General features: G+C 40.5%; 1 protein-coding gene across 2 annotated transcripts in view; it reads right to left on the bottom strand.

The window, feature by feature from the left end:
• Positions 1-1,157: 1,157 nt before the first annotated feature.
• The window catches only part of NRIP1 (nuclear receptor interacting protein 1), a 135,446-nt gene continuing 112,014 nt past the window's right edge, over positions 1,158-24,589 (bottom strand). For both annotated transcript variants that reach the window (XM_060234403.1, XM_060234404.1), the window contains exon 3: positions 1,158-6,474. In XM_060234403.1, the coding sequence (XP_060090386.1) occupies positions 2,639-6,130 (3,492 nt within the window). In that variant the 5' untranslated portion in view covers positions 6,131-6,474 and the 3' untranslated portion in view covers positions 1,158-2,638. The remainder of the gene's footprint in view (positions 6,475-24,589) is intronic.

Below are 24,589 nucleotides of genomic sequence, written 5' to 3'. Positions count from 1 at the left end.
TTTACCATTAAATGAAGTTTGTAATAAACAAAAACCCAATTTTACTAATTGACACTGAAACAGACAGCCACAGTTCAAAGTATGCTACCTGCACAAATTATGTCTAGGAAAACTGAAGGAGAGAAAAAGAATTTTGATAATAATAGCAGTGGTGTGGCAAGTCCATAATTTCTAGGCTCAAAATAACAACTATGGGACGAAATGTGTTTTTCCTGGTTTAAATCTAAATACAAACTTCAGAAGAGTTCATTCCTTCTGTCATTTCCTTGCTTTTTGCAACAAGAGCTGTTGCTCCTAAGTAGAAATAAAGAAGGTCTGCCTTCTCATTACCCATATTTCAGCCACTGGAACGAAGAGGAAGAATGCAAGAAGAGGCCATTAGGGCAATGCTGACCAATCTCAGTGGCACCACTTACCATTACTATGTTAAGGCAGAGGAATGGGGGATGGAGAGGTTCAATGTTCATGTTATCTCAGTCACTACAGGCTCGGAAAAAAAGAAGATGCAAGATATAAGAGAGCTTGAAGGAAGGTATTTTACAAATTATTGGAGAACTCTTGGGAAAGGGCAACTTTTTTGTTTCTGGCTATTTTCCAATTTAAGCTTGGATACTTTTACCCATCAGTCAATGTTACTGAAATTTTTAGAAGGCTGTTCATATACCAGTTGTAAACAAGTAATCAATGCTGTAAAAGCTAACTCTCATATTGGGAAATATTTGCTGTTTGACTTCCTAGTAACTGTAATCCTAAACCCAGAGTGTGCTATTAAGTGTGTGAGTGTTATGCTGTGTACTGTTTAGTGTGTGCATGTTATCTAAGCGTATGGACTGTGTACGCATGCATGTGAAAATGGGAGGGATCATATCCAGTCTATTATCTACACATGTAGATTTTCATTTTTATCCATGCATTACAATCCAACAAAGCTGTCATTCAACTCTTCCAATTTACAAAAAAAATGTTAATACAAGGATGCTAATTTTAAAGGCTAGTAAATTTTTCATAAGTTCACAGACAAATTGATATTAATCCATGTACTGTCTTTGTACAAAAACAAACAAACACACACCTGCCAGCAACATAAAATGTTCCATATTTTAGTGGTGCTCATATTATACAAAAAGCATGAATGAAGGGAAGAGACCATCAACATGTATTATACATTATATTTTCTTTCAATAAACAAAAATCAACATCAACTTGGTAACATGCCAACTGCCTTCACCATTTTCCAGGTGCTTACTATCAGTGTTCCATCTAAGATGAGTTAGTGTGAGCTTGCTCACCATTTTTAGCCTCTGGCTCATATGTTTTTGTATTAGCTCAGGAAAAATAGCCCCGGAGCAAACTAATTTATGCAGTAGCTCACAACTTTAATGCCAGTAGCTCATGAAGTAGAAGTTTTGCTCACAAGACTCCACAGCTTAGCATTAAGTGAAGGAAAAAATGTGAAAATAAATAAAAGACTGTTAACTTCCAGCATAGTGAAAATGCTGTTTTATAAAAAATGTAAAAGCCATAATCCAAATTGTATACAATTACCAGCTGAGTGTCTAGGAAGGCATTTTTCTGAAAATATGTACTGTATTTTTTGTGGTTCTCCCAGATATATATTTAAAAAGTTAAAACAGTTTGGAAGCACTAAAAGATTCATTTTGTGCATTTCTCTAGCTAACACTGATTAGGATTACAAACATCTGAACATGTGAATGCCTTGGTCTAAGTGTTCCATTTATTTTTTTAAAAATCTTAACATTTCATAAATATATTAAAACACACAAAATGATACTATTCCAGTGCTGAAAATGTCAAAAGGGGAAATATAGAGCAGGATGAAATGGTGCAAAATACTCTGACACCAGTGTAGGCTGCACATTACAGGGCATTGCATGTATAATACCAATGGCCTCCTTACATACATTTTCCAGTGTAGTTGCTGCTGCATCTGTGGTTGCTTATACACTGGTTTAGCTATGTATAAAGATTTCCATGTACATTTCAGCTTCCTGCCATGTTTACAAACCATGCAAATGATGCTTCAATTGCTTGAGAGGCACATGGTCTCTCATTTACTTACTTCATTTATACCCTGCTTTTCTCCCACATGGGGACCAAAAGTGACTTACAATATTCTCTCCTCAGTTTTATCCTCACAACAACCCTGAGAGGTAGATTAGGCTGAGTGTATGTGACTGGTCCAAAGTCACCCAGCAACATTCCATAAGAAAGTGAGAATATGAATCTGGATATCCCAGGTTCCAGCCTGATTCTCTAACCATTACACCACTTCCATGGTGTGGAAACAAGAAGCTAAACCACATGGTTCAAAACGTTTTCACATAGTCATACCAGCGTAAAAGGGCTATGGAAGTAGGCAAGTATATGCAAAAGGAAACCAAGTCTCTAGTTGCTTTTCATGGAGGTTTATACAACCAACAAATCAAGTAAATCTTTTGCAAACATTTCCTGTAAAGCAAGAGCAAATTAACTACATGTATTTTAAATATCAGAAACATTTATCAAACAAAACCATGTTTCAGTTATACCATGCGTTTCTCGAATCATGCTAGATTTTTACAACACTTAATTTTTTTAAAGCAAAGATTTAAACCTGACTGTAAACACTTTATATAATTTACTCTGGTTCTTTCTTAATTGTTAACACTTTTTCTAAGAGTCCATATACTTCTCCATTCACATTATGCTGAAGGGACACCTTATTACCTAGATGGCTATTATACGGGTTTCTCACATTATGAAAAGGTATTTTACATTCTGTTATGGGTGATAATTCTTTCTTGAATGTGACAGCTGTTGAATTTTCTGTAAAAGATGGCTCACACCAAATATTTTTGCTGTGTGCTTCCTGGATATTAGAACTGCCTCCTTTTTGTAACATGTAATACAGTATTGGATTAGTTTTTGTCAATCTTGGGGAGTCTCTTTCATGTTCATTTTTGTCCGTATCTGTGATGACCCATTTGATAGGCCCCTTTTCACTAGGTACGTGACATACACTAAACTGGTCACAATCATGTTTTGATGACACTGTACCTCCCAAACGTTCAATGAAGGGAGAACTGGCAGGACTCTGCATTGTGACTGAATACTGAAATGTTCGGTGATCCAAGCAATTGGTTTGTAGGCCAGGATTTCCCATCAGGGAATGCAGTGAAGAGGTATTATTTGTTAAATTATTTTTGCCTCCTTTCTTTTTTCCATCAGTGACTGATGAACTATTCCTATGCTGAGACAACTCTTTTTCACAATTTTCTGAAAGAAGCAGTTGTTTCAACACATTAAATCCTTTATTTTCTCTAGGCCAACTCCTATTTTCAGTTTCATTGTTTGAGCCATGACCTGAAGAATACTTTGACTCAACATCAGTTCTGCTGAATTTCAGTTCTTTCTGGTTAAGCCCAGACCCATACGTGGATTCTGGAGAAGACTTGTGATTGTTTGCAGAATCAGATGACATGTTACCTTTGTTACCTTTTAGTATTTTTAAAGGATCTTCTGAAGGTTCAGAATGAAGTTTCCTCTTCTTAGGTACTGTGCTGTGAGTCTTTGATTCCACAAATGTCTGTTCACTGTTTCTAGGGCTTCTGTTTAGATCATCTGCAGAACACCCATCTTGATTCTGTCTCAGTAATCGACTTAGTAGACCATTCTTTGCAAAAGAAAAATCTTGAGGTGAGAGAGAGTCTGGCTTAAATTCCTCGGTTCCTGGAGAAGTAGCTGTGTTTCTCTCTAATGAATTAATGATTCCTTTAAATTTCTTACTATCACTTTCCCTTATTTGCTGGGCATTTGGATTCTGAAGGACATTGGCTTCCTCAGAAGGCTCAGTTTTTATTTTCACAGTCAATATTTGTTCATTTGAAGCCCTTCCTGCCTGGTCTGGTAAACTGTCTTCTTTTGAAATCATCCTCTCTTTTATTTCATTCATACCTTTGTTGGAGGTTCCTAGAAGCAGCTGGAGGACAGTGCGTCTTTCAAGCAAATTCTGGATTTCTGTACTAGGAAATCGTTGCTCAGTAGGCAGAGGCTGTTTATTAAGTATTTTGTTTTCTTCAAGTGTACCTGATTTGTTAGTAAGCAGGGAGCTATTCAACCCATCTATCAATCCTAGTGGTTTATCTGCGTTTAAAGTAATAATCTGCTTTCCTGTTTGCCTTTTTTCCTCCATTGACATGGAAGACTGCATCCCACACTGAGCTAAATTCTGCAGTAGTTTGCTTGCACTAAAAGAGGAAGATGTTTGCTCAGTTTCATTTCTGTTTTGTTTAGTTCCTCGAAGTTCTTTATGTACTGTAAGATCCATCAAGTGTTTAGAAGCTGGATTAATTAGTTTCTCTGGTTGTATGGTGCAAATGTAGGATGGTGAGCTATGTTTGACCAATAAAGGAGAATGATGTGAAAGATTGATGGGAGAATCTGCTTTTGAAGAAGTTAGCAAAGGGGGAGTGTTTACTGGAGTAATTCGATTTACACTATAGCAATCAGTCCCAGAAGTTTTGTTACCCAATGGTAAATTAAATTTTGATACATCAGGTGTAACTACTATGCCCTCATTTTCTGCACTTTTCTCTGCATTGTCTTCACTTTTATGGCCCAGCAATAACTGAAGCAAAGTTACTTTTTGATGTGGATTCAATGTAGTACTTTTAGTGGAGTCTTTCTCATCTGTATTCTCTATACAAGGAACTTTTGAATCCCAGTTATGAAGCAAAGATTGGGTTAAATTTTCCAGAGAAGCTGACTGTCCAGAATCTGGTTTATTTGTTTTCTGTTTAAAAGATAAATCTATAGGAAGACAATTGGAATGAGAACTTTCATCATCACTACTGTCATCTTCTGTGAAACTAGGATTGTTATCTGAGTACTCGTCAACAGTGGTTGGTGTACTACTCTCCTCAAAAATACCTGATCTCTCATTTTGCTCATACTTCTTACTCTGTTTAGTAGCACTGTGATTCTTAAGAAGGTGCAAAAGTAAGCTACTATTTGATGGTGGTTTCAAATGATTTTTTTCCAGTGTGGCTTTGTAACCTATGCTTTTAGGAGATGAATGAATTATGCCTATGGAACCCTGAAAAGGAGTTCTATTGCTTTTGCAGGATATTGATTTGGTTGAAGATTTTGTCTGACCATTCAGATGGCTTTCCATCCCTTTTGTAGGTTTAAAATGGCCAGAATCTTTTGGAGCACTTTCTTTTAGTCTTGCCATTGCAGCAAGCCTCTCACTAGCAATTTGATTTGCATTTTGTGCTTTTAGAGCATGTTCCCTGGAATACTGCTGCAAATGAGCTTCACTAGAAAGGAGCAAAGCTAGCTGACTACAAGCTACACTAGGTTTGGGAGATGTAGCAGGACTAGATCTTTTTTCCACCATGCTTGCAACAGCTTGTAATCTTGCAGCACAAGACAATGGCTCATTTATCACCTTGGTACCACTCTGTCCTGTATGTGAAGATTCTATAAACCGATCCTTTGCCGAATTTGTTGTTAATTCTGGTAGACTAGTCTCCAGTTTTTCATCTTTTCCTTTGCTCTTCTTCAATAGAGTTTTCAAATGAGTGGATGCAGCACCATAGCACCTTAAATCTTTCTCTACTTGTAGAGAATCATGGCTGAGGGAATATCCTTGTTCCTTGAGGCTCTGCCTAATCTGTTGTGACAAAGCAACACTCTGCAGCCTAGAGCTAAATGACTGAAGCAAAGAGGCCAGTAATGTGCTATCCTGTTTCCCTTTAGGCTCATTTTCAACCATGCCAGCTAACAAGGCTTCTTTTTTTCCATTTAAATCCACAATTGAATCAGACAACCGTCTTCTTTTTGCTGCATTCCAGTCTTCAGAAGACTGCAACAGCCTTGCCTTTTTGTGATGCAGCATTCCAGAACCTCGATATGTATGTGTGTTAGGAACTGGACCATCTCTCTGACAACTGGGAGATGTGTTTCCAGAAACCTTGACGTTTTGATCCTCTGAACCTGGCCCAACAGGCTTTATATCAACCACAGAATTCGAACCTCCTGCTGCCTGATGCATTAGTAATCCCTCTAGGTAAGTTAGAACAATGGAATCCTGGTGCATCTCAGAGACAAGCTCTTCTCCATGAGTCATGTTCAATGCATGTATCCACAAAGGCTCACTTTTTATTCACTTTAATGACTAGTTTGTTATAAATGAACAAAATTTAAAGTTAATATTTAAGTCTACAGCCTTCTATAAAAATTGATGTGAAAAACAAGTGTGTTATTCCAAGCAGGATTCTTCCAAACATCTGTCGATGAATCAAAGTTCCAATTGTATCCATCTCTATTGGTATACATATGCTCATTTATGAAAATGATCCACATGGATTATTCAAAACTTGACTCTAGAGGGAAAATATCCATGTTCTTCCACATTTCTAGGCGACACGGGCTTTTTCAATCATTTATTATCATATCAAGCATGCTTGACTCCTATGAAGTAAAAAGAAAAAAAAAGTTAGCCAGGGTACATCTAAAATAAAATGTATTCATGTAAAAATATGGGTGTTTTCCAGAGCTCTATACAAAATCACTCACCTAGCTAAACCTGTCTGAATATTCTTTATTATTATGTACCTCATTTTCCAATACAACATTCCTCTAAAATCTTCATCTCCCAGCCAACCCTGGATGACAGAGAATAACCTATTGTTTCAGCGATAAAATCCCAAATGGTTGAACTAAAGGACATTTTTTTGAATGTAGTAGAAAACAACTCACTTAAGATAGAGGAACGGGAATGTTAGCAGTTTTAAGGCAAATTTAAGGTATTTAATGTGTCTTAAATGCACAGAACATTTTAAAATATTCCAGTTTAAGTATAACACAGTAGATTCCATTCCCAGTTTTGCTTGAACACATACAATTCTGATGAATGAACACGGTTCTTCTTTCAACCTCTACAGCGTTTAAAGACACTGAACTGGTATATGTAATTATGCTTACACACTGTTTAACTAGATCTACAAGATTTTTAAAGTCATGTCGGAATAGGCTTCCCAACCCTCCCGCCCTGGCTGGGGACTCCCGAATTTTCAGCCTCCTCCCCCGCTCTTAAAAAGTCTGGGGGTGGGGGAGAGAGAACATACCTGCAGGAATCATGTTTTACAGCTTGGGATCCGTTTTTAAGGCTGCACAGGAAACAGGAACAGCCCTTTAAGGCTGCACAGGAAACAGGAACGGCCCCTCCCTTTCTTTTCCTGTGCAGTCTTACTTTCTTTTCACAGCTAGCAAATTCTGCTGGAAGAAGACCAAGTAAGGTAAGTGTTTGTGTGTGTGTGAGAGAGAGAGGGAGGGGGCAGGGAGGGGGGAATTCCCTGGTATGGAGGCCCCCCCCTTAGAAAGCGTGGGGGGGGAGGAAATGTCTACTAGGCACTCTATTATTCCCTATGGAGAACGATTCCCATAGAGAATAATAGGGAATTGATCCATGGGTATTGGGGGCTCTGGGGGGGCTATTTTTTGAGGTAGAGGCACCAGATTTTTAGTATAGCAGCTAGTGCCTCTCCCCAAAATACCCCCCAAGTTTCAAAAATATTGGACCAGAGGGTCCAATTCTATGAGCCCCAAAAGATGGTGCCCCTATCCTTAATTATTTCCTATGGAAGAAAGGCATTTAAAAAGGCATGCTGTCCTTTAAATGTGATGGCCAGAACTCCCTTGGAGTTCAATTATGCTTGTCACATCCTTGTTCCTGGCTCCACCCCCAAAGTCTCCTGGCTCCACCCCCAAATTCCCCAGATTTTTTTTTTAATTGGACTTGGCAACCCTATGTCGGAATTGTTCATTACTTTAATAAAGGCTGTGACAGAAGCCTTTGAGAGTGGCATACAAGCATCCTGGAGATGTCAAAGGATTCTAGTTGAGGCCCAAAGCTGCTGAATACCTAGCAAGTTGGCAGACGTTAGCTGGAGGGTAACTAGTCTTTTTGCAAAGCATTTCTTCTTCCAGAGTCCTAACATTTATTGCAAATGTTAGGCCGTAGAGATAACACATACCCACAACAAGCAAGAAAACAAAGACTACCACAAAACTACTTGTTTTCAATTAGATTTAAGGAGCTTGTACTGTGCTTCAAATGAGGCCCAAATATAGTAGAAATTGAACAGCTCCTTAAATTTATAAACATATCTATGCTGTGTTGTGTTACTATTACTTGTTGGTAATGAACATACAATATGTTCTTTATGCAATGTAAACATTTTTTTAATTCGGATTTTTAAAAATGTACTGTTAACTTAAATGTACCAGTTTTCAGTTTTTATAGCAGTTTATTTAGAAGAATGATCAAACAAATAATAGAAATATCATTAAGAACTACTTATTTGTTTCTAGGAATAATAACTTAAAAGATAATAACAAATACAGAAACTAATCTTTTCTAAGAAGACAGAGTAGATTTACCCAACACAAGGTGCAGGGATAAAAATAAGGTAACTCTCAATGAATATGACAACATGAAATATGTTTAGGTAACCCTCTCATGGATTGCTGCCTTGAAGTGGTGAGAGGGCTTGCGCGGTTCAGTAGGCTATGCCATGCAGGGCCACCCAAGATGGATAGGCCACAGCTGAGAACCCAGACAAAATGTGATCCACTGAAGGAGGAAATGGCAACAGTATCCTTGCGAAGAAAACCCCATGGACAGTAACAAAAGGCTAAAAGATATGGTGCTGGAAGATGAGCCCCTCAGGTCAGAAGGTGCCCAATATGCTACTGGGGAAGAGTGGAGGGAAAGTACAAGTACAAGTAACCACAGAAAGAGTGAAGTGGCTGGGCCAAAGCCAAAAGGACACTCAGCTGTTGATGTGTCTGATGGTGAAAAGAAAGTCCAATGCTGCAAAGAATAATACTGCATTGGAACATGGAATGTAAGATCTATGAATCAAGGTAAGCTGGATGTGGTCAAACATGAGATGGCAAGACTGAACATCAACATCTTGGGAATCAGTGAACTAAAATGGACAGGAATGAGCAAATTTAACTCAGAGGATCCCTACATCTATTACAGTGGGCAAGAGTTCCGTAGAATAAATGGTGTGGCCTTTATAGTTAACAAGCGAATAAGGAAGGAAGTAATGAGATACAATCTCAAAAATGACACAATGATCTTGGTCCTTATCCAAGGCAAACCATTCGATATCACAGTAATCCAAGTCTATGCCCCAACCACTGACGCAGAAGAAACTGAAGTAGACCAGTTCTATGAAGATCTACAAGACTTCTAGAATTAACACCAAAAAAAAGATGTCATCATAGGGACCTGAATGCTGAAGTAGGAAGTCAAAAGGTAACCGGAACACCTGACAAGTTTGGCCTTGGAGAAAAAAATGAAGCTGGGCAAAGGCTAATAGAGTTTCATTAAGAGAACAAGCTGGTCATAGCAAACACCCTCTTCCAACAACCTAAAACGCAACTTTACACATGGACATCACCTGATGGGCAACACAGAAATCAGACTGATTATATACTCTGCAGTAAAAGATGGAGAAGCTCCTTACAGTCAGCAAAAACAAGACCAGGAGCTGACTGTGGCTCAAATAATGAGCTACTCATTGCAAAATTCAGGCTTAAACTGAAGAAAACTGGGGAAGTCATTAGGCCATTCAGATTTGACCTTGTTTGCATCCCTTATGAATATACAGTGGAGGGGAAGAATAGGTTTAAGGAACTAGAGTTGATAGACAGAGTACCTGAAGAACTATGGATGGAGGTTTTTGACACTGTACAGAAAGCAGCAATCAGCACCATCCCAAAGAAAAAGAAATGCAAGAAAGCAAAGTGGCTGTCTGATGAGGCTTTACAAATAGCTGAGGAAAGAAGGAAAGCCAAAGGCAAAGGAAAGATTCACCCAACTGAATGCAGATTTCCAGAGAACAGCAAGGAGAGATAAGGAGGCCTTCCTGAAGGAACAATGCAAAGCAATAGAGGAAAATCACAGAATGGGAAGGACAAGAGATCTCTTCAAAAAAATTGGAGAAATCAAGGGAATGTTTTGTGCAAAGATGGCCATGATAAAGGACAAAAATGGTAGGGAGCTAACAGAAGCAGAAGAGATTAGGAAGAGGTAGCAAGAATACACAGAAGAATTATACAAGAAGGATCTCAATGTCCTTGACAACCATGACAATGAAATTGCTGACCTTGAGCCAGACATACTGGGGTGTGAAGTCAAATGGGCCTTAGAAAGTATTACTAACAACAAAGTGAGTGGAGATGACGGTATCCCAGTTGAGCTACTCAAAGTTCTAAAAGATGATGCTGTGAAAGTGATGCACTCATTATGTCAGTAAATTTGGAAAATGCAACAGTGGCCACAGAATTGGAAAAGGTCAGTTTATATTCCAATCCCAAAGAAGGGTAGTGCCAAAAAAAGTCCAAACTATCGCACCATTGCACTCATTTCACATGCCAGCAAGGTTATGTTAAAGATCCTACAAGCTAGGCTTCAGTAGTATGTAGATCAGGAACTACAGAAGTTCAAGCTGGGTTTCGGAGAGGTAGAGGAACTAGAGATTAAATTGCCAACATTTGCTGGACCATGGAGAAAGCATGGGAGTATCAGAAAAATGTCTATTTCTGCTTCATTGACTACGCTAAAGCCTTTGATTGTGTGGATCACAACAAACTGTGGCAAGTCCTTAGAGAGATGGGAGTACCAGACCACCACACCTGTCTCCTGAGAAACCTATATAAGGGTCAAGAAGCAACTGTCAGAATGGGATATGGAACAACTGATTGGTTTAGAATAGGAAAAGGAATTCAAAAAGGATGTACATTGGCCCCCTGCTTAATTAATTTATATGCAGAGTACAACATGCGGAATGCCGGCCTGGATGAAGCACAAACTGGAATTAAGATTGCCGGGAAAAACATCAACAACCTCAGATATGCAGATGACACCACTCTAATGGCAGAAAGTGAAGAGGACCTAAAGAACCTCTTGTTGAGGGTAAAAGAGGAGAGCACAAAAGTAGGCTTGAAACTCAACATCAAAAAAACTAGATCATGGCATCCGGCCCCATCACACCATGGCAAATAGAAGGGGAAGACATGGAAGTAGTGACAGACTTCACATTCCTGGGATCCAAGATCACTGCAGGTGGTGACTGTAGGCATGAAATTAAAAGACGTTTGCTCCTTGGGAGGACAGCTATGGCGAACCTAGGCAGTATAATAAGAACTAGAGACATCACCCTGCCAACAAAAGTTCGTATAGTCAAAGCGATGGTATTCCCAGTAGTAATGTATGGCTGTGAGAGTTGGACCATAAGGAAGGCCAAATACAGAAGAATAGATGCTTTTGAGTTGTGGTGCTGGAGAAGACTCTTGAGAGTCCCTTGGACTGCAAGAAGATCCAGTCAGTTAGTCCTAATGGAAATCAACTCTGTTCCCTGGAAGGTCAGATGCTGAAGCTAAAGCTCAAATACTTTGGCCACCAAATGAGAAGGGAGCACTCACTGGAGAAGACTCTGATGCTGGGAAAAACAGAAGGCAAAAAAAGAAAGGGACAGCAAAAGATGAGATGGCTGGATGTAACTAACATGAATTTCATGTAACTAACATGAATTTGAGCAGACTGGGGAGGATGGTGGGAGACAGGAGGGCCTGGCATGACTTGGTCCATGGGGTCGCAGAGTCGGACTCAACTGTGAGTGAACAACAACAACAAAAGAGGCAGACTTGTCACAATTACTCTTAACATCTCTGAGAAGATAAGAAATAAAAAAGTCTGGGGAATTCCTACACAGTCTGTCTATGCAGCTAATGAAAATGACCAAATATGTAGAGGAAGAATGTTAATGGCTAACTTTTAGATTCTTATGTCAGAGAAGTTAACTTTGGATCCTAGGAATTCCTCACATATCTTCTAAAACTATACCATTTGTAATCTATTAGGCTATGAACACTGTTCTATGGAGAAAACAGAATCCCTTAAATAATCCTACATTGTGTTTAAAAGAATTTGTCGAAGTTAGTAAACACAAGATAGGGCAAACTACTCTCTTCACCAGCTACTTTAAGATTTCTGTTGATTCCATGTCCCTGATTATTATTTTTTTTTGGGGGGGGGGGAGAGAATCTAAGAGCAACGTTCACAAATCTCCAAGTATCTCATCTAGTTGAGCCTTCAAAGACAAAGTGGTCAGACAGATGTGTAAGTTCATGGCAAATCCAATATAGTCAGAGCTACATGGGTTCCCTGAGCCACTTGACTAGAGGCTGAATTGGTTAGTGGAGTTTGTAAAGATGTGCAGCTTGCAGTTCCTGTGCAAAGCATGCTGCCTTTGTCATACAGGAAAAAAAGTGCTGAAACCCGGCCACGGGAAAACCCAATTTTGGACACCTGGTGCCTTACAAATTGGAAGAACTGCCTCTGCCTCTCTTTCTCTGTGTAGGTGTACAAACAGAAAAGTATTATCATATTGGATAAAAGAGCAGAATAAATTTTACCTTTCTACTCTCAGGAGTAAAAAATACCCTTTAAAAATGGTGTACCTGTGAAAAAATGGCACATGGGTGAGTCTTCATTTTAAAGCTTACTTCATGGCAGTGATGGTGGTAAAGAACTAATACTTTTCCATCATCTTAGCATCTGTACAGTGTTGATCTGCAAAACTCTTCCAGGTGTCCAGGGCATATTGGTTTTCAGTCTACATGAGGAGGTGGCCTGCTCTGCAGCCCTCTGTAATCACTACACAATTTGAGGATAAAATCTCTTGTATCCATTCCAAATTGGACTATACGTTAGCAATGACAGGATGGTTCCAGGATACTAATTCTACAATTGTGTGGGACACACCTTTCAGCTTGTTCAGTCTGAAGATGTGAACAGGATTCTTAGGAGTTTATGATCTACCATGTGCTTGTACAACCCCTCATTTTCTTGGCTGCTTAAATGTGTTTGGCAGGCAGACTAGGCCTAGGAGACAGGAATTGCCTCCCTGAGAGAGGAGGTGGTTGCACCTGCCTTGAAGAAACCTACTCTTAAACCCCAAATAAACCTATTCCTAAAGAAACTTACTTTGGAACCAGGAGAGGTGAATAACTACTGTCCAGTCTCAAATGTTCTTGAGCAAGGTGAATGAAAGAGTGGTGGCTGGCCAACTTCAGAGATTCCTGAATGAAGTAGATCGTTTATCCACCTGGTTTCAGGAAGCATGCCCTGTTAAATTTCTCTTGGTGGCTTTTAATAACATTGATCATGGACCATTGATTCTGAATGACCTTTTTGGGTTTGGAACTGTAAAGAACTGTTCTGCAGTGATCTCTGTCCCACCTCAAAGGTAGTTTCAAATTGTGATGATGGGGAACTGATGCTCCACTCCTTGGCCTCTGGGGTCCCACAACATTCTGTCTTGCCACTCTACTTTTAAGCATCTTTGTAAAGCCACTGTGATAGGTCATCCAGAAATCTTAGCTTACATTCAGCTTAGCTCTATCTTCTGCTTAGGGCAGATCCCAGGGAGATTGTGGAAACTGCCTGAAGGTAGTTTTGGGATGGAAGAGAGCTAACAAACTGAAATTTAATCCCAACTAAATGGTACTACTAATGGGGGAAAGGTCTGACACAAGAAATGGGATAGTTCCTGTTCTGGGATGGACCCAGGAAATAGGATACCTCCAGGAAAAGCAGCAGGTTTGTAGCTTGAGGATACTGCTGAATCTGGTCTCCTGTTGGATAAACAGTTGGCAGTGATAGCAAGGGTGCCTTTCACCAATCCTGGCTGGTAAGCCAGCTGCAGTCTTTCCCAGGCAGGAAAGATTTCACTACTATTGTGCTTTGGAACTCCCTCCCCAGGGAGAGCCATTTATCTTCCTCTACTGTTGTCTTCCACCAGCACTTGAAGTTTTGTTTGTTGGCATATCCAAATGTCACTGGCCTCCTTTGTAATTTTTGGTGCAATGTGTGTTTATATGATTTTACTGAATTGTACATACACTTTATTTTCCTTTTATTTAGTGCTGATTTTTAAAATCTTATAAGTTGGATGAGTGGGACACAATTTGAAAAATGAAGACTATAAGTGAGTGAACCCTAATGAAATGTATTCTAAATTTAAGTAAATCTTGATGGAATCTCTATTGCCAGTGGCTGAGTGGTTGCAGTGGACAGTTTGAGGAAAATGTCAATTTAGTGTGCATCACCAATGTAAAAGAAAAACTATGCTAGAAATTATAAGGAAAGTGACTGGAAATAAAATGACCTATGTTGTAATGTTATTATATAGTGCTATGGCCATGTTTGGAATACTGTGTTTATCATGACTAAAAAAAAGATATTACAAAGCTGGGGGAAAGTAGGAGGGGGGAGAAGGGCAACTGAGATTATTAAGAGGTTACAGCACCCTTCCAATAAGGGGAGGCTAAAGAGTCTGTGGCTTTTCAGTTTAGAGAAAAGACAACTGAGGGTGGACAATGGGGTCAGGGTGTCAAGTCTCAGCTGACTTAAGACAGCCCTGAAGAGTTTTCAAACCTAGAGACATTTAGAGGTAGTTTGCCATTTCTTGCCTCTGCACAGCAGCCCTGGTATTCCACCAAAATTGGTGGTATCCCATCCAAATACTGACCAGGACCTACCCTACTTAGCTTCCAAGATCCGACAAGATTGGTTTAGCCTGGGTTATCCATTTCAGAGGGAGGGGGACAATATAAAATTATGCATCAGTTGGAGAAAGTAGATTTTAAAAACTTCTTTTGAACTTCTTTCATAAATTTGGAATAATTTTGAGATATAAGGTTAAATTAGATAAGGTTGGAATATAAGGTTAAAGCCTTTGTGGTATAATAGTTAAGAGCAGTAAACTCTAATCTGGAGAAAGCTGGGTGACCTTGGGTCAGTCACAATTCTCTCAGAGCTTTCAGCCTCATCTATCGCACAGGGTGTCTTTTTGTAGGGATAGGAAGGGAAGCTGAATGTAAGCAATTCCAAGGCTCCTTCAGGTAGCGAAAAGCAAGGTATAAAACCAACAGTTCTTATTTTTGAGATTATGATAATGCATTGCATTCTAAAGCAGGGGTCACCAAACTGCATCTTGAAAGCCACATGTGGCTCTTTCACACTGCCCTCTTTCCAAGACAAAAGGGCTTTTATATTTATAGGATGTTTTATTTTATGTGGCAGAGACGGACCATTTATTCTTCCATAACCTGTCTTGATGATTAAAGAATGTTCCTATACAAATAATTATTTGTATGCTTCAGCTGCATATTATTAGTTTATGCTGTGATCTGGATATTTACGAGATAAGAAATTAAAAATGAATACAGTAGGTTATGTACTGAATGCACTAATGCAGGCAGCCCAATTCTGCAATAGTCATAAAGAACTGTAAAGTACACCCAGAATGCCCTAGTGGGTATGAATATTTCTGCCTCTGTCTTCCCTAAGCAACCCAGTGACATGCTGAAAAATCTGATGCTTGAGATTGGTGGAACAAAAAGTCATGCAGCAGCACTGCAATGAAGGGGGGAACATGTTGAAATTGCCCCATATAGAATTTGTATGAAAAGTTACCTCTTGCAGAAATGTAAGTAATTTAATTCCATTTATCTTTTTGGCCAGATTGCTTCCATTGGTGCAACAGCTCTGTGTTTGTTGATTTTACACTTGAAAAGAGATGTGGGCACATTTCATAAATGGAACCAACTTTTTAAAAAGACATTTAATGATAATCTATAGAACAGGGGTGTCAAACATGTGGCCCAGGGGCCAAATCAGGCCATCCTATTCCTTCAGGCCTCCTATTCCATCAGGGCTCCTATTCCTTCTCCCTCTCTCTTACTTCCTTCTGCATCACAGCTTCTGTTGCCAGGCTTGCTCAATCACACAGGAGCTACAAAGTAAAACCTCTCCATTGGCTGAGGCTCCTTCCTTGGGGAGGAAGGGGGGAAGGCAGAGCTTGTTTTTCCAGGCTCTCTCAATCACACAGCAGAGCTACTGAGCCAAGCCTCTCTTCCTTCTATTGGCTGAAGCTCCTCCTGCCCCATCCCCTGGGGAAGAAAGGAAAGAGCCACAGCTTTCTTTACCCAGTTCCCTGGATCGCATGAGAGAAATACAAAGAAAGCAACTTTAAGACCAATGAGTGCTAATGTTTTAAGCTTTTAAAAATACATATATTTAATTGTGTTTCTGTGTCCTTTATAAAGTTCTATTTTTAATACCTAATCTTAAATAGGTACACACATGGCCTGGCTCGACATGGCCCGGCCCAACCTGACATAGCGCAGCCCAGCAAGGTCTCACTTATGTCATATCCAAACCTCATAACAAATGAGTTTGGCACCCCTGCTATAGAAGAAGAAGACTGCAGATTTATACCCCGCCCTTCTCTCTGAATCAGAGACTCAGAGCGGCTTACAATCTTCTATATCTTCTCCCCCCACAAGACACCCTGTGAGGTGGGTGGGGCTGAGAGGGCTCTCACAGAAGCTGCCCTTTCAAGGACAACTCCTGCAATAACTATGGCTAACCCAAGGCCATTCCAGCAGCTGTAAGTGGAGGAGTGGGGCAACAAATCCGGTTCTCTCAGATAAGAGTCCGCACGCTTAACCACTACACCAAACTGGCTCTCTTTATACCTTTGTCATCTTTATAAGCTCTTTATGCAGAGGTCTTATACTTTTCAAAGACCAGGCAGATTCCCTGGAGAAGTGGCATAACATTTTTTTGTAAATAAATAAGAATGAAGTAAATAATTCAATTATAAGAACTGTCACACACTGTCATGACTCAGCCAGGGCTCAGCAACAGTGAGGTTTCCTCAGAGGAGGAGGGGCCCTGTGTAGCCAGACTGAAGTTGCAGAAGCTGACCAGCAGAAAAATGAGCTGCAGCCATCCCAGTGCTTACAGCCAACAGCTGGTGCAGAATCACCTCCACCTATGGTCTAGACCAGGGGTGGCTAACGGTAGCTCTCCAGATTTTTTTTTTGCCTACAACTCCCATCAGCCCCAGACAGCATGGCCAATGGCTGGGGCTGGATGGGAGTTGTAGGCAAAAAACATCTGGAGAGCTACCATTGGCCACCCCTGGTCTAGACTCATGAAAGTCAGTTGCCTGCTCCCAGCCCTCCAGGATTGCCTGCACCTTTGGAATGCAGTAGACAAAGGCTGAGAGCTGAGTAACAGGTCAGACAATGAAGTGATTGGCTTTTGGCTTGACACCAGCTGCCTGCTGATAATTAAGATGAATCTTTGCAGGACTGTTCCTGAGCAGCTGGCTAGAGGCATGACACTTGGGTGTATGGTTATAAAACCTCCCGAGAGAAGCTGTTTGGATGTGAATGCAACACCTATGTTAGAAGTGAATTCTGAATCCCTGACCCTGGACTGCATGACACTGAACTTTGAAAACTTCCTCTGGCGTTATTTTGTAAAGAAAACAAGATGCTGTAACCCAACACCCAGAGCCTGCAAGTCAGTATAACAGATTGATAAAATTCTTGGCACATTACAGATTTCTGGGGGGAAAGAGACTTGGGATTGCCTCTTCAAGCTGTTAGGTCAGCTGCATGGCTAGTGGAGCCCAAATGCAGTTCTAGTATTCCACTTTCTATTATCTCACCATTATGTGTAAAAGGTGGGACAACAGCCAAATTCAGTGCATCTCTAGTCCTAAGGGTTTGAGGCAGTCCACTTCATGACAACTCCAGTTTGGGAGGGCAGAATCAGATTTAAGGGCAGAATCAGATTTAAACAGCAATTGTTAACAATTGTCACATGTGGACATCACTGCACAGACAATACCATGAAATATAAAGTCCATACTATTGTAGCTAAACATTCTAGCTCACCATTCTAAGACAAGGGGAAAGGGGGGGAAAGTGTCTTTCTTACAATAATAAGTTTTTAAAACCGTAAGTAGGATTGCCGGGTCAGTGTTGGAAAATACCTGGAGACTTTGGGGTCTAAATCTGGGGTCTAGGAGAGTGTGGGGTTTGGGAAGGGAGAGGGTCTCAGCATGGTACAGTGTCATAGAGCCCACCCTTCAAAGCAGCCATGTTCTCCAGGGGAGCTGATCTCTGCTAGCTGGAGATCAGTTGTTAAAGCAGGAGATCTCCAGGCCCCACCTGGAGGCTGGCAGCTCTAATCATAAGAAAATTTTTAAAACTGTAAGAAATAAAAAGGAAGCAACATATCTGAGCAGAACAATTCAGAAGTTACCAACCAAGGACAGTTGAAAAATAAATAAATGCCCCCATCAAACACACAAGAAATCATTAAGATGAACTGATTTCCTTGTTTCCATTCCTACTTGGATTCTTTGTCTTTTTGCAACTGGGATTGACTTACCCACCCATCCCAGACCCACATGTCCTGCAATCATAAGATTCAGGGATCTGGGAAAAGTGCAACCCTTGTGTTGCAACACAGAAATTAACTAGAAATCTAAACTATTGCCAATATACTTAAATGCTAGACAATAGCTTTTTCACACACTATATGCTAGTTTGGGAGGGGTTTCAGATTTTTTTTTTTCTTTCAGAAGAAAATAGAAACAATAGCATTCTTTCAGCTATATTCTGTGCTGAAAAGGATGTCGTCTTTTTTCATTTCAACACAAAAAGTTTTGAACTGAGTTTCCTTTTAAACATCAGGTTTGTCCTATTCTGGCTGTAAAATCTAAAGCTTTATATTTAATTTTTAAACCTCTAGCAAAAACCAGTCCTATGATTGTTTATTGAAAATGAAGGATTTGCTTACTTCCTCTTTTCGCTTTTTGACTTCAAATTGGCCCAAGGTATTTTGGTATTAGCAAGTATTTCACTGAGGATCTTTATCTAATACAGCATTTGAAACATCTCTTATGAATTCACTACCCAGTATCATTGTCCTCTCATTGTGTCATCTCATCATCGTATATTCTAATGGAGAAGTGTGGGCACGTCTGCTGAAATTAAACCCATGAGTTGGGCTTATTTACACAGAAGGAAGATTTGGTCTACAAACCTGGGAAAATAACATTAGGTTTTAATACTCCACTTTTCTTTACCCTAAGGAGTCTTAAAGCCGCTTACAATCATATCCCCTTTCTCTCTCCACAGCAGATACCTTGTGAGGTAGGTAGGGCTGAGAGCAAAGTTTCCTCTAAGCACTGGTGCACACAATTTTAGCTGGCGGCCCAGAAATTTTTAGCTCAGTCCACTAGAAGGCATTTTCCCCTCCATTGTAAACAATGGATGAGGGGGCACCTCCTTCTGGGGTCTATAGAATTGGGCCCCTGGCCCAATCCAGTATATAATGGAAACTATTGTAACGTATCAATAGATCCTTGCAATTTCCAGAAATATCGATTTTGCTGGGGAATGGTATTTTTTGTTAGAATACTGAGCAAATCAAAACTTCATTTCTCATGGATGGTCCAAAATACAGAAAAAGAATATTTTTTAAGGTTATGATGGATATGTGTTATTAAGTGAGATGGACATAAAAGAATTTTTAATTTTATAGCCAAAAGATATACCGTATTTTTCGCTCCATAAGACGCACCTGAGCATAAGACGCACCTAGTTTTTAGAGCTGTTTGTGTGAATTTAGAGGCATTTGTGTGAATTTTTTGCAGTATTCGCTCCTTAAGACGCACACACTTTTCCCTCCACTTTTTTTGGGGGGGGGGGAAAGTGAGTCTTATGGTGCAAAAAATACGGTAATTATTTTACTGTAAATATCACTAAAACACCAGAAATTCATTTGTTTTATATTTCACTGCTGTTTCAGGTTAGTCAGCATTTTTATGTAATACTGTGTATACAGTATGTGCCAGTTTACTTTGTAGCCTTTCTTTACTATATCTATGTAAAATAAGTCATATTAATGAATATGAATTATTATTGTAATTTTTAACTTTTACTTCAACAAAGAAAAGTATTGTGGATGACACCCAGCTCTACCTCCTGATGGGTGGCCAGGCCGACCGCATCCCAGAAAACCTGCAGCGGGCATTACAAGCCGCTGTGAAATGGCTCAAAGTCGACTGAAATTGAATCCAGCAAAGACGGAGGTTCTGTACCTAAGCCAAGGCGGCCTGGGAAGAGATATCCCTTTACTGACCTTCGATGGGGCGCCTTTAGCGCCGACTTCGAGGGTCAAGAGTTTAGGGGTTCTCTTGGAGCCTTCATTAACTATGGAGGCCCACGTGGCAGCCACTGTCAGATCTGCATTTTATCATTTTAGGCAGATAAGACAGTTGGCTCCATACCTGGAATGCAGCAACTTGGCTACAGTAATCCATGCAACGGTCACCTCAAGAATAGACTACTCTAATGCCCTCTACATGGGGCTGCCCTTGACTCGGACCTAGAAGCTGCAACTGGTACAGAATGCTGCAGCCAGGTTGGTTTTGGAGTTGCCTTTACGGGTGCACATCCAATCTGAACTGGAGACGCTGCACTGGTTGCCTGTAGTGTTCCGAGCCTGGTTCAAAGTGCTGGTTATGACCTTTAAAGCCCTATATGGCTTGGGACCTGCCTACCTTTGGGACCGCCTTTCCCCACATGAGGCCCAGAGAGCACTACGATCAAGTTCGTTAAATCTGCTAAAGATCCCCTGGCTAAACGATGCCCATCTGACCACTACAAGGGCAAGAGCCTTCTCCGTGGCTAGGTTTGCAGAAAAGTCTGATATCTAAAAAAATCATGGAGGGGGCGGGAATAAAAAACAACAGCAATAAAAATATACAAAGAACACTTCCAGCTTTAAGAAATGAATTCCTGCAGTGGCCTCTGCTAAGCAACTACAGCAGGCTTGGTTTCTGTCAGTAAAAGGCAATGGGAAGAGACAGGGATATTTCCAGGACTCTTTTGGCCTTTCAGAAAGGTCTCTTCTGGGCCAAGTCCATCAGCTTCCTGCACCAAACTGGCTCAACGTTAGGAAGAACTTCCTGACAGAGCAGTTCCTCAGTAGAACAGGCTTCCTCAGGAAGTGGAGGGCTCTTATTTAGTTATTTATTTCTCAAATTTATATCCCGCCCTCCCCACCGAAGCTGGCTCAGGGTGGCTAACAGCATTCAACTAAAACAGTAAGCAACAATTTAAATTTTTTAACAATAATTAGTACCGATTAAATAATTTTAAAACAATTTAAAATGATTTAAAACAATTTTGGTGCTAGCGTTGATTCCATTAAATTCAGCAGTGTTGGGCATCATACTGTAATTCAACTAAAGGCAAGTCGAAATAGAGCTGTTTTACAGGCCTTGCAAAACTGAGCAAGGTCCTGCAAGGCCCTTACTTCTTCTGGAAGTTGGTTCCACCAGTGGGGGGCCGCAATTGAGAAGGCTTTTTCTCTGGTAGCCTTCAGTCTTGCCTCCCTCGGCCCGGAGATTGACAATAACTTCTGTGATCCAGATCTAAGTACCCTCTGGGGAAAGACGGTCTCTAAGGAAGACAGGTCCTCGGCCATATAGGGCTTTAAAGGTGATAACCAGCACCTTGTAGCGAATCCGGAATACTATTGGCAGCCAGTGTAGTTCCCGCAGCCCTGGCTGTATGTGCTCCCATATAGAGAGACCTTCTTCCTTGGAGGCTTTTAAATAGAGGCTAGATGGCCATCTGGCAGCAATGCTGATCCTGTGGTTTTAGGGGGAGATAGTTGTGAATTTCCTGCATTATGCAGGGGGCTGGACTAGATGACCCTGAGGATCCCTTCTAACTCTATGATTCTATGATAGTTACGCTTTTCAGACTAGGACCCTGAATCCCCATTCTGTCATGGAAACTCACTGGATCATCTTCAGTCATTTATACATTCTCAGCCTAATTTACCTCACATACAGAGGAAATTAACTATTAAGAGCATCAGGCAGACAGAATCCCCCCACAACATTGGGCAGACAGAATCCCCCTCACACACATACCTGGGCCTGGACAGGTACTGCCTTCCCCGCCTTATGTAGGTTTTGGGCAAGACAAGCTCATCACTTTCATCACAGGGCTGAGCCTGTCCAACCCAAATTCTGTGTGATGTAGGGAAAAGGTGGTCCCTGGTCTGGCTAAGACAGCACAGGGGAGGTGGCACACGGTCTGGCCTGTCCAAGGTGAGCCTGAGTCAAGATAGGGGAGGCAAGGGGACAGAACGTGCCCAGCTCACCAGACATGGAAGAGGCAATGCCCAAACCCACCTAGTAACATCTATGCTCTGTAGGACCTTGCTCAGTTTTTCAGGGCATGTAAAATGGAGATGTTCCACCAGGCCTACAGTTGAGGATAGCAACGGTTCCTTACTACGGCTTCCATTTGACTTTACCAATCCCAGTATGTGATCCACTCTTTGGAGGGAGTGAAGTTATACGTACGCCATCCATTAATCTGAAGGAATTATATTGTTTTTGTCTGTTTTAACTATTTACTTTCTATTTATTGATTTTAATTGTTGATGTTTAATTATGTTGTACATTGCCCTATGTCCTCTGGGGGTGGGTGATTTATAAATTTAACAACAACAACTACTCCTACTATTAGAAGAAGAATTTAATGTAAACCATGGGAGAACGTCTTATAGGACCCAGAAATTATAAACTCTGCTGCCAAGGCACACCTTTCTGGTCAAAGCATCCTCAAAGATAGGGGAGAGTCACCATGAGATAAAAGTTTCAGGAGGATTGCTTTGTTGGGCTGCATAGAAGAGCTAGATTTGAGGCCAGTAGTACATTGGAATTTCTGGGGTAGCAGTAGAATTTTTTTTTGGGGGGGGGGGAGGAGACTGAGATCTATAAAAGCTTACTTTCCTATCAAACCTAAACTGCTTCATTGAACAACAAAGAATGCATCATTTATAACTAGTTAGCATATAAAATTGTACTATTTGGCATATTTATAGATTTTTTAAAAAGTCATTTTGTATGAGAAAAATTGCACATATGTATAATACTTGAGAGAGTGTTGAAAACCTCTTTGGAAAAACTGAAAAATCCTCAAGAGTTTTTCATGTGCAATTGAGCGTAAAAAACTTTGCCTTAAGCATTCTACTTATTTTAGGGAAGGAAATATGTCAGGAGCTGATTCCCAGCCATAACTCAATCCCACCCTGGCTACCCAAGTTGAGGACAACCTGACTCACCAATGCAAAAGTCCCAGGCAGATCATTCCAATACAGCTGAGAAAAAGGCTGGAAGCCAGACAGTAGCAGGGAGGGGAATGATCAGAAGGCAAAATCAGGCCTGGACTTGGAAAAGGCAGCACTGAACAACAAGGGGAAGGAGCAGGACAGGGAGAAAGGCTTCCCTTTCCTTTTATAGTGTCTCAGGTGGAGCAGATGAAAGGGGAACGGACACAGGCCAGGTGGGGGGTGGGGCCAGAGAATCCCATAAAAAGGAAGGTATCATACCCAATGATGGAGAAAGCAGCAGGCTGAGTTCAGACCAGAAAGAAGGGGAGAAGGAAGGATGGTGAGCCAGTCTGGGGAAGGAAGAGGTCCTGGGTGCTGGAATCCCTGTCCTTCACAATTCTGAATCCAGTGGTCAGATGCCCTGTTTGGTAGCAGCACAGTGGAAGGCTGGGAGCTCATCTGGCGGTTGGGGGAGCCTCACAAAACATTTCAGAGGAAATTTTGAGAGGGGAGGAAAGATGTTTTACTGAATTTTTCTTGAGGGGAGGTTTCAGTCATCAGCTCTCTAGTTCCAAGTACAACATCAAAGCTTTATAAATTAGCTAGCATAGATATGTGATCATTGTACTAGTGCTATGTAAAAATTATACCACTGTATTCTGTAAAAGTTAAGAACATAAGAGAAGCCATGTTGGATCAGGCCAATGGCCCATCCAGTCCAACACTCTGTGTCACACAGTGGTCAATATATGTATGTGTGTGTACACACACACACACGCACACACACATATATATATATACTGTGGCTAATAGCCACTGACGGACCTCAGCTCCATATTTTTATTGAATACCCTCTTAAAGCTGTCTATGCTTGTAGCCGCCACCACCTCCTGTGGCAGTGAATTCCACACTGTTTCTACAATTAATGTTTTTTCCTCCAAAGGATTTTCAGTATTAAAAATTGGCTTTAATTTATTATATGATGGTGCAGTGCCTAACGAAAATAAATTGTAAGCTCCAAGCAATAAATGAGGTGCTCAAAAGCACCTCATCTCAGTCTTTATTCAGTGTTCTATAGTAGTATTCAGATGTCATCACAGATGTAGTCAGGGTTTTTGTTGTTAATGATGATGTTGTTAAGCCAGCTGACGAATTAAAATGTCTTTGAAATGCTTACAGAATTTATCCAATTTAAATTGAGTTGAAAAATAAATAATACATTTTATAATGTATTTAGCATGTAGAAACCTTTTATTGGTTCATATGGGTTTGTTATGATAATTAGTGATTGATTACCCAGTCACTCGTTATTGTAAGTATTGATGCTTTACAAATGACTTTTAATGGTGAGTTTAATGGATAAAGGGCAGTGACAATCAGGGAAATCTATGAAATGTTGATTTGGAGGGGAGCCATGAGAATATTGAGAATACCAGAAAGACAAGTGCCCACAATAATTAATTTTAATGAGGATATGGGGTGTGGAAATATATTTTGGACAGC

The sequence above is a fragment of the Heteronotia binoei genome, chromosome 3 (assembly GCF_032191835.1).
Source record: "Heteronotia binoei isolate CCM8104 ecotype False Entrance Well chromosome 3, APGP_CSIRO_Hbin_v1, whole genome shotgun sequence".
NCBI classification, from domain to species: domain Eukaryota; kingdom Metazoa; phylum Chordata; class Lepidosauria; order Squamata; family Gekkonidae; genus Heteronotia; species Heteronotia binoei.
Note: the sequence above shows the minus strand (reverse complement) of the source record. Positions and strands in the feature narration are given on the sequence as shown.